General features: G+C 39.1%; 1 protein-coding gene across 1 annotated transcript in view; it reads right to left on the bottom strand.

Moving 5' to 3' along the window:
- The window catches only part of LOC126267951 (mitochondrial DNA helicase-like), a 48,218-nt gene extending 34,093 nt beyond the window's left edge, over nt 1–14,125 (bottom strand). Inside the window, exon 1 of the mRNA XM_049973282.1 lies at nt 13,685–14,125. Coding sequence (XP_049829239.1) covers nt 13,685–14,114 — 430 coding nt within the window. The 5' untranslated portion in view covers nt 14,115–14,125. The remainder of the gene's footprint in view (nt 1–13,684) is intronic.
- Nucleotides 14,126–15,338: the final 1,213 nt, after the last annotated feature.

Here is a 15,338-nt window from a genome sequence, read left to right on the forward strand (position 1 = left end):
CTATAATTACAATTTTTTGGAATTTTACACATATCTTTCAGCTTTCAAAAATTTATTACAAGTGTAACCCTTTTTTCATGTAATGAAGAAATTACTGATGTATCACATAATACATAATATCGTAGGTTTCTGAAGTGCACCTCTTCCCTGTTCGAAAACTTTTTTCTGTTGTATAAAGCTGAAAACTTCTGTCTTTTGCAATTCAAAAGAATTTCTCCCCTAACTAAAAGTGTTCTCATATTTGTTTTAAGCATTTTAAAATCTTTCCAGGAAGTTGGAAATGGTAACTGACTGCAGTATTACCTTCACTTCAATTCTGGCGTTTCCTTTGATTATATTCTTCAGGCTCAATATTAATGTATCAGAAAATTGATACTAGCTCAGTATATGATGTATCAGCATATTTCCATACAAGTGAAGTAACCACATTTTCTACCACAGTTTATGAGTACCAACATTAATAAGAGTGTAAGTTTTTAATGAACTTTTACATCTACACTCTGCAAACAATCATAAGGAACATGGCAGAGGGTACATCCCATCGTACCAGTTATTTGGATTTCTTGATTCTTCCATTCACATATGAATTGCATGACGAATGATTGTTTGAATACCTCTGTGTGTGCAGTAATTATTCTAATCTTATCTTCATGATCCCTGTGTGAGCGATATGTAGAGGCTTGTAGTAAATCACTAGAATAATCATTTAAAGCCAGTTCTTGAAACTTTGTTACTAGTCTTTCTCTGGATAGTTTACATCTGTCCTCAAGAGTATGCCAATTCAGTTCTTTCAATACCCCTGTGACACACTCCCACAGATTAAACAAACTGTGAGCATTCGTGCTGCTCTTCTCTGCATAGAGTCAGTATCCCCTGTTAGTCGTATCTGATACAGGTCCCACACACTTGAGCAATATTCCAGAACTGGTCGCACAAGTGATATGTAAGCAATGTCTTCTGTAGACTGATTGCACTTCCCCAGTATTCTACCAATAAATAAACCAAAGTGTGTGGGCCCTGTATCAGATACGACTAACAGAGGATACTGACCATATGCAGAGAAGGACAGCAACGAATGGCCACAGTTTGTTTAATCTGTGGGAGTGTGTCACAGGGCTATTGAGAGAACTGAACTGGCCAACTCTTGAGGACAGTCTACCCACAACTGAACCTAAGTGATCATTCCATTTCACATCAAATGGCTCTGAGCACTATGGGATTTAACATCTATGGTCATCAGTCTCCTAGAACTTAGAACTACTTAAACCTAACTAACCTATGGACATCACACAACACCCAGTCATCACGAGGCAGAGAAAATCTCTGACCCTGCCGGGAATCGAACCCAGGAACCCAGGCGTGGGAAGCGAGAACATCCATTTCACATCCCTACAAAGTATGTATGAGTATACTTTTTGGTATGGACGAAACTGTTCTTTCTCTGTAGTTCATTAACAAATTGGTGCACCACGCAGTTATCCTATTTCTTTTGGAACATTTTTAGTATTCATTACCACCAAAATTAAACTGATATTCATTTTCAACATCCGCTGCTATATTTTTATAGCTGTGTTATCATTTTATTTTGAACAAGAGAAGGACAATACAAATAAGAAGTGTTCTTGAAAAGCATAGCACTATTGTCTGAGCATAAAAATTTTGGCAAGGCATTTTATTATTGTTGGACAGTTCTTCCTATTCATAGACAAACAACTCGAGCATAACCACAGAAGATAATTGATTGTTTATAGCACTTTTGGCCTTTCTTCTTTTAGTACTCTGTAGTGGGAACAACAATCAAAATGTGTGAGGTGGGTGAACACTGAGTTGAGCAGGCTGATGGTGACTGAAATGAAATGAAATCTCATATGGGCGCAGCGCTTGTTGCTACAATTGGGAGATGAGGATGTACTAAACAAGACCTACACCTGAAAGGGAAAGGGGAAGATAGGCTGGCTGAAATTTTTGCAGATAATATATGGGGGGCTACCTTGCACAAAATATAATCCTGTGGTTACTGATGTCAGAGAGATACTTTTTTTGGTAAGAATCAGGATGGAGGAACACTGTTTTGAACTAAGTCAAAATAACTGAAGAGCCCAAAAATGCTTAGGACACAAAAAAATAAAGTTAGATTATTTCATTAAAATATTAGAAGGCTGATTAATTAGATAGAAGAGTTCTTCCGTCTCGAAAAGACTGAATCCTGTGCCTATCTGAGCAATGAGTAATCACACGGTTATATAAGTCACATATAAAAGATTACACTCTAGCAACTTACTACGCAGAACTAATATCGAAAAGGAAAAGTTACTGCATAGATTTAGACAGAATGAAAGTTCAAAAAGACTGAGACAAGCAGATTTTGTAGTGATCAGAACATAGAAGTTTATGCCTGTGAATAAATACTGAAAAACTATTCAGTTTTAGCTGTAACTATGTACAGATCCCCACTGGTGTATTTTGAAATGTTTATGAGGAATCTGGAGGCCTTGCTATGCTATCTGTCTGACATCAGCAAGCAGTTAATAATCTGTGGTGACTTCAACATAGATTTTCTAAAGCATTCTGATAGGAAAAATGACCTGCAAACCTTACCTGGCTCCTAAAATTTGATCTCAGTGATTAATCGATAATGTTGTCCTTGGGGAAGTTCAAAGCAAAAGAACGCCTGTATAACCAGTAATAAATGCTCTCTATGATCATGATGCACAGTTAGTGAGGGTAAATAACATAGTGGTATGGGTCATCCTCAGTAGTAATCAGTTAGAGTAATTAAGGACTCCAGCACAATTGTTTTTAAGAATAGTTTACAAGATAGAAAATAGGATGAAATTTATAATAAACCAAATGCTAACATGAAATTTAATCTATTCTATGATAAACTCATATCATTACATGAAAATACCTTTCCACATAAGCTAAACAGAAACGACATTAAACGGCCATGTAAAAAAACATTGATCATTCAACGGATTAAAAAAGTATCTTGTGAAACAAAAGGGGAACTGTATCTGTTGGCAAGAATAAGTATAGTTCCTGCAGTAGTTGCACAATAGAAAAACTACTCAAAATTACTCAGAAACATTATTAAAAAAATAAAGAAACATGCCAATATTGTCAGGAATCAGTAATCTCAATGACAGATATAGTGCTACATAGAATATAGTGAAACAAGAGATAGGACAACCAGCAACAGACTAGGATAACATTCCTATTGAACTGAATGAAAGGGATATAAATGATGGGTCACAGGTAGCAAATAAAATTTCATAGCACAGTACAAATATATCAGAAAGTATGGACAAACAAGTGTCAGATGGGCAGTCAGTGATAGAGTACCTCGCGTTCCTGCTGCGAAAAAGACGAGTACACCGTTCGTTTGTTGTATATTTTTACAAGCTTCCAGCAGGAGCGACTTATTTACTTACAGATACCTATGTAGTTACTAGATTATTTTTTGTAATTTCTTGTGTGTTCATGTCCTTACTACGCACAAGCTTTTATTTTAATAACAGTGTAGTGTACTGTACCGTACCAGTGTTGCTATCGACCCTTGTATCGTAGTTAGTATAGCTCCATGTCGGATAGACCATCAGTGACAGAGCACCTCACATTCCTGCTGCTAAGAAGGCAAGCACACAATTCATTTGTTGTGTATTTTTATGTGTATTTTTACGAGCTACAAACAGGAGCAACTGCAGTAACTGATAGGAACTGTTATTGCTGTGCACAGATGCGAGCTGAGTTGGTGAGCCTTCGCTCACAGCTCCTGGCTGTGTTGGCTTCTGTCACACAGCTTGAGGCTGCTGCCAAGGGGCATCACTTTTGGGGGTGAGACACAGGGATGCGAGAGGCGTCGAGCACATCCCACGTGTCCCCCGTTCGGTCCACTGCTGTGGCTGCCCCGGGTACTGCCTGCACTGAGGTTGACCACTCACTCGTTGTCAAGTGGGAGATCTTTCCAAAGTCTGGCAGGCAGCGAAAAACTTTCCGAGGGGCCGATCGTACGGCCTCCCCAGTTTGTTTGACAAACAGGTTTCGGGCGTTATCTGTGGCTGACGATGTCTCTGAGCTGGATGCAGTCATTCACCCTGTTCCAGAGGAAGCTTCTCGGCCCGCAAAGTCTGGGCATTCACAGAGGGTGGGTTTGCTGGTAGCTCCAACGTTACGTGCGTAATGGGGCCCCTTAGGAACATGGCTGCCAAGGAGGGGAAGGAAGCCAGTGTGCACACTGGGGAGAGTCATTCTGGATGTGGAGAGGCTGCTTCTGGATGCCATGAAGAGTACAGGGTGCAGCCAATTGCAGGTGGTGGCTCATGTCAGTACCAATGATGTATGTCATTTTGGATCAGAGGAGTTTCTCTCTGGTTTTGAGCGGCTAGTGGAAATTGTAAAGACTGCCAGTCTTGTTTGCGAGATTAAGGCGGAGCGCACCATCTGCAGCATCGTCAATGAACCGACTGTGGTAATTTGGTGTAGAGCCGAGTGGAGGGTCTGAATCAGAGGCTCAGGCAGTTTTGTGACATTGTAGGCTGCAGATTCCTTGGCTTGCACCATTAGGTGGTGGGTTTCCAGGTTCCGCTTAATAGATCAGGAGTCCACTACACACAGAAAGGAGCTACTCAGGTAGTGGGGGCAGTGTGGAAGGGACTGAGCGTTTTTTTTTTTTTTTTTAAGGCATCAGGGAACCACAGAAAGTGCGTCCGTCTGAAAGGGGGCAGTAAAACACAGTAAGTTAGTTGTAGAAATGATCGTTATTGTTGTTGTAAATTGTCGTAGCTGTGTTGCGAAAGAACCAGAGCTCCAAGCCCCAATAGAAAGCACTGGAGATCAAATAGTTATAGGTAAAGAAAGCTGGCTAAAGCCGAAAATAAGCTCAACATAAATTTTTTCTAACGATCTAACAGTGTTCAGAAAGGATAGATTAAATACAATTGGTGGTGGGGTATTTATTGCTGTCAGAAGTAGTTTGCCTTGTGGTGAAATTGAAGTAGAGAGTTCCTGCGAAGTAGTATGGGTAGAGGTTATACTTGACACATCGGACTAAACTATTAATTGGGTTGTTTCGCCAACCCCCAACTCAGAAGATATAGTTGCTGAACAGTTCAAAGTAAACTTGAGTCTCATTTCAAATAAGTACCTCACTCATACAATTGTAGTCAGTAGTGACTAATGTACCCTAGATAGGCTGGAAAAATTATACGTTTAAAGCCGGCGGCAGGCATAAAACATCATCTGAAATTGTACTAAATGCTTTCTCAGAAAATTATTTTAAACAATCAGTTCAAGAGCCCACTCGAAGCATAAATGGTTGTGAAAGCATACTTGACCACTTAGCAACAAATAATCCTGGCAAATAGTGAGTATCTTGACGAATACAGGGATTAGCAACCACAAGGCAGTAGCTGCTAGGCTGGATACCATAACTCCTACAACCATTAAAAAGAAATGCAAGGTATACGTATTTAAAAAAGCTGATAAAAATGCCCGTAACACCTTTTTAAGAGGCAGTCTGCATTCCTTCCGATCTGATCATGTAAGCATAGAAAAGTTGGGGAATGATTTCAGAAGGATAGTATCAACAGCAATTGAGAGATATATACCACATAAATTAATAAGTGATGTTACTGAACCCCCACAGTACACAAAACGGGTCAGATCGCTGTTGCAGAAGCAGCATAAAAAGGCATGCCAAATTTAAAAGAATGCAAAATCCCCAAGTTCGAAATATAGTGTGTACATCAATGCAAGATGCTTTCAATAATTTCCACAACAAAACTCTGTCTCGAAATCTGGCAGAAAACCCAAAGAGGTTCTGGTCATTCATAAAGCACACCAATCGCAAGACGCAATCAATACCATCATTGTACGATAATGGTTTTCCTAAACTCCTTGACCAAAGAAGAGGAAGAAAATATTTCTGAATTCCAATCAGGAACAACTGCCAAGATGAGAAACAGATATCCTCAGTGTCGCAAAGCAGCTTAAATCACTTAATAAAAGCAAGGCTTCCAGTCCAGATTATATACCAGTTAGATTCCTCTCTGAGTATGCTGACACAATAGCTCCCCATATTTAGCAATTATATAAGTTTATATGCCAACTAGCTCTGCAGATGACGAAGAAATTGAAGAAATGTATGATGAAATAAAAGAAATTATTCAGAGACTGAAGGGAGCCGAAAATTTAATAGTCATGGGTGACTGGAATTCGGTAGTAGGAAAAGGGAGAGAAGGAAACATAGTAGGTGAATATGGATTGGGGCTAAGAAATGAAAGAGGAACCCGTCTGGTAGAATTTAGCACAGAGCACAACTTAATCATAGCTAATACTTGGTTTAAGAATCATCAGATAGATTATATAATGGTAAGACAGAGATTTAGGAACCAGGTTTTAAATTGTAAGACATTTCCAGGGGCACATGACCTGTAGATTAAAACTGAAGAAACTGCAAAAAGGAGGGAACTTAAGGAGATATGACCTGGATAAACTGAAAGAACCAGAGGTTGTACAGAGTTTCAGGGAGAGCGTAAGGGAACAACTGACAGGAATGGGGGAAACAAATACAGTAGAAGAAGAATGGGTAGCTTTGAGGGATGAAGTAGTGAAGGCAGCAGAGGATCAAGTAGGTAAAAAGACGAGGGCTAGTAGAAATCCTTGGGTAACAGAAGAAATATTGAATTTAATTGATGAAAGGAGAAAATATAAAAATGCAGTAAATGAAGCAGCAAAAAGGAATACAAACGTCTCAAAAATGAGATCGACAGGAAGTGCAAAATGGCTAACCAGGGATGGCTAGAGGCCAAATGTAAGGATGTAGAGGCTTATCTCACTAGGGGTAAGATAGATACTGCCTACAGGAAAATTAAAGACACCTTTGGAGAAAAGAGAACCACTTGTATGAATATCAAGAGCTCAGATGGAAACCCAGTTCTAAGCAAAGAAGGGAAAGCAGAAAGGTGGAAGGAGTATATAGAGGGTCTACACAAGGGCGATGTACTTGAGGACAATATTATGGAAATGGAAGAGGATGTGGATGAAGATGAAATGGGAGATACGATACTGCGTGAAGAGTTTGACAGAGCACTGAAAGACCTGAGCCGAAACAAGGCCCCCGGAGTAGACAACATTCCATTGGAACTACTGACGGCCTTGGGAGAGCCAGTCCTGACAAAACTCTACCATCTGGTGAACAAGATTTATGAAACAGGTGAACTACCCTCAGACTTCAAGAAGAATATAATAATTCCAATCCCAAAGAAAGCAGGTGTTGACAGATGTGAAAATTACCAAACAATCAGTTTAATAAGCCACAGCTGCAAAATACTAACACGAATTCTTTACAGACGAATGGAAAAACTAGTAGAAGCCGACCTCGGGGAAGATCAGTTTGGATTCCGTAGAAATGTTGGAACACGTGAGGCAATACTGACCTTACGACTTATCTTAGAAGAAAGATTAAGGAAAGGCAAACCTACGTTTCTAGCATTCGTAGACTTAGAGAAAGCTTTTGACAATGTTGACTGGAAGACTCTCTTTCAAATTCTAAAGGTGGCAGGGGTAAAATACAGGGAGCGAAAGGCTATTTACAATTTGTACAGAAACCAGATGGCAGGGACATGAAAGGGAAGCAGTTGTTGGGAAGGGAGTAAGACAGGGTTGTAGCCTCTCCCCGATGTTATTCAATCTCTATATAGAGCAAGCAGTAAAGGAAACAAAAGAAAAGTTTGGAGTAGGTATTAAAATCCATGGAGAAGAAATAAAAACTTTGACGTTCACCGATGACATTGTAATTCTGTCAGAGACAGCAAAGGACTTGGAAGAGCAGTTGAATGGAATGGATAGTGTCTTGAAAGGAGGATATAAGATGAACATCAACAAAAGCAAAACGAGGATAATGGAATGTAGTCGAATTAAGTCGGATGCTGCTGAGGGAATTAGATTAGGAAATGAGACACTTAAAGTAGTAAAGATACACACCTAAAGACTGGAAAAATGCTCAAGTCACACCAATAACCAGAAAGGGAAGTATGAGTAATTCATTGAATTAAAGGCCCATATGACAACGGTGATTTGCATTAGGGTTTTGGAACATATACTGTATTCGAATATTATGAAATACCTTGAAGAAAACGATTTATTGACGCGTAGTCAGCACGGATTCAGAAAGTATCATTCTTGGGAAACACAACTAACTTGTTATACTCATAAAGTAATGAGTGATGTCAACAGGGCATGTGACATGGATTCCCTATTTTTAGATTTCCAGAAGACTTTCGACACCATTCTTCACAAGCGTCTTCTAACCAAACTGTGTGCCTACAGAATATTGCCTCAGTTGTGTGGCTGGTTTTGTGATTTCCTGTCAGAAAGATCACAGTTCGTAGTAACAGACAGAAATTCATCGACTAGAACAGAAATAATATCTGGCGTTCCCAAAGGAAGTGTTATAGGCCCTCTATTGTTCCTGCTCTCGACACAGGAGACAATCTCAGTAGCCGTCTTAGATTGTTTGCAGATGATGCAGTCATTTACTGTCTTGGAAAGTTATCAGATGACCAAAACAAATTGCAAAATGATTCAGATAAGATATCTGTATGGTGCAAAAAATGGTAATTGACCCTGAATAAAGAAAAGTGTGAAGTTATTTACATGAGTACTAAAAGAAATGCACTAAATTTCGATTACAAAGTAAGTCACACAAACCTGAAGGCTGTAAATTCATGTAAATACAATTACAAACACCCTAAATTGGAATGATCACATGGATAATGTTGTGGGTAGAGCCAACCAAAGACTGCAATTCATTGGCAGAACACTGAGAAGGTGCAACTGGTCTACTAAAGAGACTGCTTACACCATGCTTGTCCACCCTCTCCTGGAGTATTGCTGTGTAGTGTGGGATTCTTGTAAGATGGGGGTGACGGGTGACATTGTAAAAGTACAAAGAAGGGCAGCTGGTTTTGTATTATCACGAAGTAGGGGAGATAGTGCCACAGACATGATACGTAAATTGGACTGGCAATCATTAAAACAAAGGCATTTTTCCTTGAGATGGGATCTCATGAAATTTCAATCACCAGTTTTCTCCTCCGATTGCGAAAACATTCTGTTGGCACCCACCTACATAGGGAGAAATGATCATGATAAAATACGAGAAATCAGGGCTCGCACAGAGAAATTTAAGTGCCCGTTTTTCCTGCGCACCATTGGAGAGCTAAAGAATAAAAGCTTATCTGGTTTTGATGGGGTTTTAAACTGAGTAGTAAAGATTTGTTCCCATACAATAAGCCGTCATATCTGAAATATGTAATACACCACTAACAGAACGCATTTTTTTGTAGAGGCTAAAATAGGCCTATGCCATAGTCATACCCCTATTTTTGAAGGACGATAGGAGAGATGTCAGTAACTGCCAACCAGTTTCACTGCTGAAACTTCCCAAAATTTTTGATATGGTGATACATTGTAGAACAGAGTCTCACCTGAGCTACACCAATATCCTCAGCAAATCACAAATTGAATTTCAGAAGAGATGCTCCACTGAAACGCCATTCACAGGTTCCATCATCAAATTTTACAAGCACTAACTAACAAAAAGTGCCAGTTGGTATTTTCTGCGAACTATCTAAGGCATTTTGCCATGTGAATCATAGTATCTCCTATAAATCATTTTACCAAAAGAATGGAGGAAGATGTATGCATGTGAGGAAATAATAAATAGGACAGAAACTTCAAAATCCTTAGGGATCCATATTGATGAGAATTGAAACTGGGGAAAAAAAACACATTTTAGAACTTCTAAAACAACTTAGTTCAGCACTTAGAATCATCGCAAATCTTGGGAAGAGAGATATCAGTAAGCTGTCATTTTTGCATATTTTCATTCAATAATGTCATATGGAATAATGTTCTTGGGTAACTGACCTTTAAGAAAGAAAGTCTTCATTGCTCAAAAACAAACTGTAAAAATAATACATGGTGCTCACCCATGATCACCTGTAAAGAGTTGGGCATTCTGGCTACTGCTTCAAACTATATTTATTCCCTCATGAAATTTGTTGTAAATAATTCCCTACAGTTCAAAAACGACAATGATGCACATAATTGCAATATCAGAGGGAAAAATGATGTTCATTACTCCACACCGAGGTTATCTTTAGCACAAAAAGCGGTGCACAATACTGCAACAAAAAGTTTTGATCACTTACCCAGGGATATAAAATGCCTGACCAATAGTTTAAAAACATTTAAAAATTACAACAACCTGCAGTACATGACAGATTAATAATAGAAAACAACAGAAGTTGTAAGCAAAAAAGAAAGAACTGTAACTGCAAAATGATCTTTCCAAAGAAGCAGTCCACTCCTTATAAGTGTCAAACATCCATCTTTATTTCTGCTTGATATCCAAAGCCAGAAGCTGCTCAACTCACTTCACACACATCACTTCAGCCCTGCTCTAGAAGTATCAAGAAGCCAAACAGATTGCCAGCCCTGGCAGTTAACAATTTTTCTCCCAGTGTCCAAGACATAGACGCCTGTCAAATGTGTGAAAATTTCACTTTAACTGATGTAGCAAGAAGATTTTATTTGTATAAAAAACTTGGTAGTGTTTACAGAGGGAGCATTATTATGATGATTGGTTTGTGGGGTGCTCAACTGTGTGGTTATCAGCGCCCATACAAAATCCCAATCTTTGCTCAGTCCAATCTCACTACTTTCATGAATGATGATGATATGATGAGGGCAACACAAACACCCAGTAATCTCGAGGGAGGTCAAAATCCCTGACCCCGCCGAAAATCGAACCTGGGGTCCCGTGCTCGGGAAGCGAGAACGCGATCGCAAGCTGGGGACACAGAGGGAGCAGTCTAACAAGTGACCCGATAACAATGAGAAGAGCATACTTTGCTTCTACAACAGCAATTACTTTGTATAATATTACATACTGTTGGTCAACATGTAAGCAAATAATATCTTATGCAAAGGCAAGTTGTGGAAAACACGATAAAATTGTCACTAAACACATGTATGATAACAGTTTCAGAACTGTAAATATTGCGTATTCCATACACATACAATCATGAGAGTGCGTTTCATGTGAAATTTAGAGTTCTTAAAATGTTACTTTAACACTTTTCTGAGCAATTTTGAAGTGTGAATACAACATTTGTACTGTTAAAAACTAAAGCTCTACTGCAATACATCTCAAAATCTGCAGACCTGATCTTATATAAAAATGAGCCAGTTCAATCATTTGGTGATGCGACTCCTTTGAGTCAGCAGAGCCCTGCAGATTCTTCCATTTCTGCCGATCTTGAGCTTCCCATTGCCAGTTCAATCCAGCTGTCTTTCTCAAGTCTCTGTCCCATCTGTCCAGTGGTCTTTCCCCTGGTCTTTTTGGGTTAGTTGGGCTCCAATTTAGTACTTGTTTTGACTACCTGCAATATTTTCTTCGAGTGATATAGCCAGCCTACTGCCATTTCAAGGTATTCACTCTTTCTATTATGTTACTGACCTGATACTGACTGCTTTCTTTTTACCTATCTTTGTGTAGCTCAACACTTACCTTTCCATTACCCTTTTGGCTACTATTAGTTTTCTAACAATGAACTCACTCACTGTGCACAAATAAAAACAGTTGTTTTCACAATACCAACTTCCTCATTTAGTTGTACAATACATATAATGCTTTCACACATCATATATAGCTCTGTTTTCATTGCGAGATGAATCGTCTATGTAAATGCCAATATCGTGGAAGCTCTTCTTGCCAGACTCCCATAAATAAAGTCTGTTTCATATATACATATACCAGTTTTCATTTTTTTCCATCCTCAGTAAATGTGTGGGATGGTACTATTGATATTGTGGTTCATAAGTAACTGGCATATTTTAACCTGTTTACAGTGCAACATATTGAGGAACTTTCTTCCATCTTTAAGCACAAATTTGTAGCCTAATCTGGCACATTGTACACAGTAAACACTTTAACGAATTCGACATTTCCAATGGTCCAATCAGCTGAACTGCAATCTGTATTCTGCTTACCATTTGACACACAGATGTAGGCCTACACTTTCCCAAGAAAAAGCATATGCCTAGAAAATTAATAAGAACTGACAATGTTGTGTGTCACTACAAGGTGTTAGTTTATTGTTAGTTTAGTAAAAATTCACATTAGACCCCCCCCCCCTTCCCCCCGATGCATTTTTTCAATATGGTGAGGACGTAAACATTAACCAGTAAATTCACTACCACAATGTTTATTTGGCTTTGCCAACTGACAAACAAACTACCACCTTTCAACCAAACCTAGACCTCAAGCTGGGCTACAAATTAGTGTCACGACATCGGCGATTTCAGGGGTCCTCACGACAGGTATATCCCTCTCATCAAGAGCACTGAGTGAGCTGCCCTTATTTTTTAAGCTTGTCCAACGTATCCATAATTCCTCTCCAAGTTAGGACCTAATAGTTCTGAAAGCTTGGATAATGGTGTGTACTTTTGTGGCTATTGACAGTACTGATGATGGTCAAAATTTCATCTTCTGAAGAGAAGTACTGACCAAAAATTCTCTCACACAAGGGATACTTTTCCTATTATAAAGCAGATAAAACTGTCTTGGGGCATTTCACACAGAACACTTTTTCTGTAAACAGTCTTCATTTAGTTTTGATATGCTTTGGTGCAATTTTTAGTGCTACTATTCTTTACCAAACGTATGAAGTAGAAAAAATGTAGCTACAAATTCATTAAATTGAAGACTGGAATACGAAAAATTGTGTGTACTAATCCCCCCCCCCCCTCCCAACACACACACACACACACACACACACACACACACACACACACACTCACACTCACACTCACACTCTCTCTCTCTCTCTCTCTCTCTCTCTCTCTCTCTCTCTCACTGCAAGTTGGGTCTTATTCTGGCTATTGTTATGATACAGATATAGCTTTTTTAAACTCATGGTTGTGAGCTACCAGTTATACATGAGTCATCTTGTGATGGTTTAAAACTCACTTCATGACTTTAATTCCACTGTCGTTTTACAAATAACAAACCTTTATTTTCAATCTTGGACAACTGTTTTATGTATGTATGTAAATACTGTCCATGTAATTTCAAATATTACGTACATCTCTCAACAACAAAAACCGAAAATGATGCAAGTCACGCATTTGTTTTTCCACTTGCCTGACAATTACAGGGCTTTATTTGTACTAGTGGCAGAGCCGCTGCTGTTACAACTAGTTCCAGGGTTCGTAATTTTGACTACCATTGTTATACACGAACCAGGCTCTTTTGACCATAATACATTCAATTTAATTAGAATAGAAGAGATATAGGGGCATTGTAAGAATGACTATCGCACACTATGCATCTGCAATACAGTATATGGAACTAACATGTAAAATACATCATGACCGGTCATTGAGTAATTTACAGTTCTTCCACCACATGTAGCTGATTGCTTTCACTCTTTCACTGTAATGCAATCTGTGACAGAACAGTGGTATTAAACGTATCAAAGTATGAAAAAAAAAATCAATGGGTAAAAGCTGAATGAATCCTTTGTTACGGAAAAGTTAATCAAACATATCCACATTGGGATTACGAAAAACACCACGAAGAGCTCAATTTTCTTAAAGTCTGTACCAACATAATTACCTGTAGTTTTATTTATGTAAGCTCTGCCAGCATTGTTGTCTGGCTCTTGTAAGTACATACACACCGGACATTTCACGGAAATACAAGCATGCCCATCCTCAAAAGTAAGATTATGATTCCTGAGGGTCTTCTTAATATCTGTAACCGTAACGGCGCGCGTTTCTTCGACGTTAACAGCATTATAATGACGTGCGTTGCCACAGTTCTCAACTCTTGGATTCGTGATAGGCCTTATTTTTGGAGAATAGAAGTGAAGATTCATATAACAACACATGGGACGTCCACTGCCGGTAATTCTTACAGACCTCCCCTTTCTTATGAACATTTCCCCACATTCTGGAACAATTTTCTTTAATAACAGCCTGTACTTCGTACTGCGAAACATTACCCAGCTAATGTTTACATTAACTACACCACTCTCGCGCCACATGGGAATATAAACAAAACATCGATTTTATTGCATCATATCACAGATGGAATCAGGTTAGTATCTGTGGATCTTTGGTTAGCATTGAAATAAACAACACTGTTTTTCCGACCGCTCTCAAGAATATTGAGAAAGGGTGGTTAATTATTAACTGTTTTACTCTAAACTGTGTTGTCTGCAGTGAAAAATTTTCCGACGAGCGGGTAAGGGCAAATTGTTGCTTGCAGATGCGGCAGCCGCGTTGAGCAGTCGTTTGTTCTTCGTGCGGCGGCCGGCACCGATTAGATAAAGTGTTTTGTTGAACTGTTATCAGGTTTTTTTAGTTTAATTTACTGGATATTTTAACGACAAGTAGTAACAAGTGTCAAAGCATCGTTACTGGGAGATTTCTCTCGGCGGCTATTTTTAAAATGGAAACTAATGACGAAATCCCAGTCGATACCGGCCAATCGCTTGTATAGGAGTCACAACAATGAGACAGTCATGATGCACCCACATTAAACAGTGTTAATTAGAAATAAGCATCAACTGGGTACCATAGAAATGTGCTCTCAAGATTAATGTCCTCAGAATGATCAGATGGAGATGGAGCAGCATTCATCAAGTTCAGCTGCCTTGTCGCAGTGTCGGACAAACAACACCCAGCGACAAAAGGCAAGACACCGATCACCATCACCCCAACAGGCAGCAGCTCCTGACGAAATGTTCCAAAGAAAGCAAAGGCAATTGAAAAGCACAGTAGTAATGTTGAAGGGGATGTAGATATGGTAGATATTGATAATGTTGCACACACTGTGGAAGTTCCAGGAATAGACAGTAGCTTTGTAAATATAGGAGACAGGAATTGCAATGAGCAGCCTGCTTCCCAAAAGTCTGTTAGTCGTAAAAACCTGGACAATTCAGTGACCACTACGGTACCTCCTACAGGAAATAACACGTTTCCTGGTAACAACAAATATGCTAGTAAAGATAATACATATCAATCAACAGACATGGGTTCCTACATCGTCTTTGTAGAGGGAGAAGATGGTAATATAGGAAAGCTACATCCGATGGCTCTTGGAAGAATGTTGTTTACAGAAAGTAATAGCTTAAGAGATGAATATCTCAGCTATTGGTAGAAACAGATACAAAATTGAAACCAAAACAGGGCAGTCTGCAAACAGGTTGCGGTTGCTTGACGTGTTTCGGCTGAAGAATATGGAAGCTTACATTCCAAATTTCCTA

This window comes from Schistocerca gregaria, chromosome 4, assembly GCF_023897955.1.
Source record: "Schistocerca gregaria isolate iqSchGreg1 chromosome 4, iqSchGreg1.2, whole genome shotgun sequence".
NCBI classification, from domain to species: Eukaryota; Metazoa; Arthropoda; class Insecta; order Orthoptera; family Acrididae; genus Schistocerca; species Schistocerca gregaria.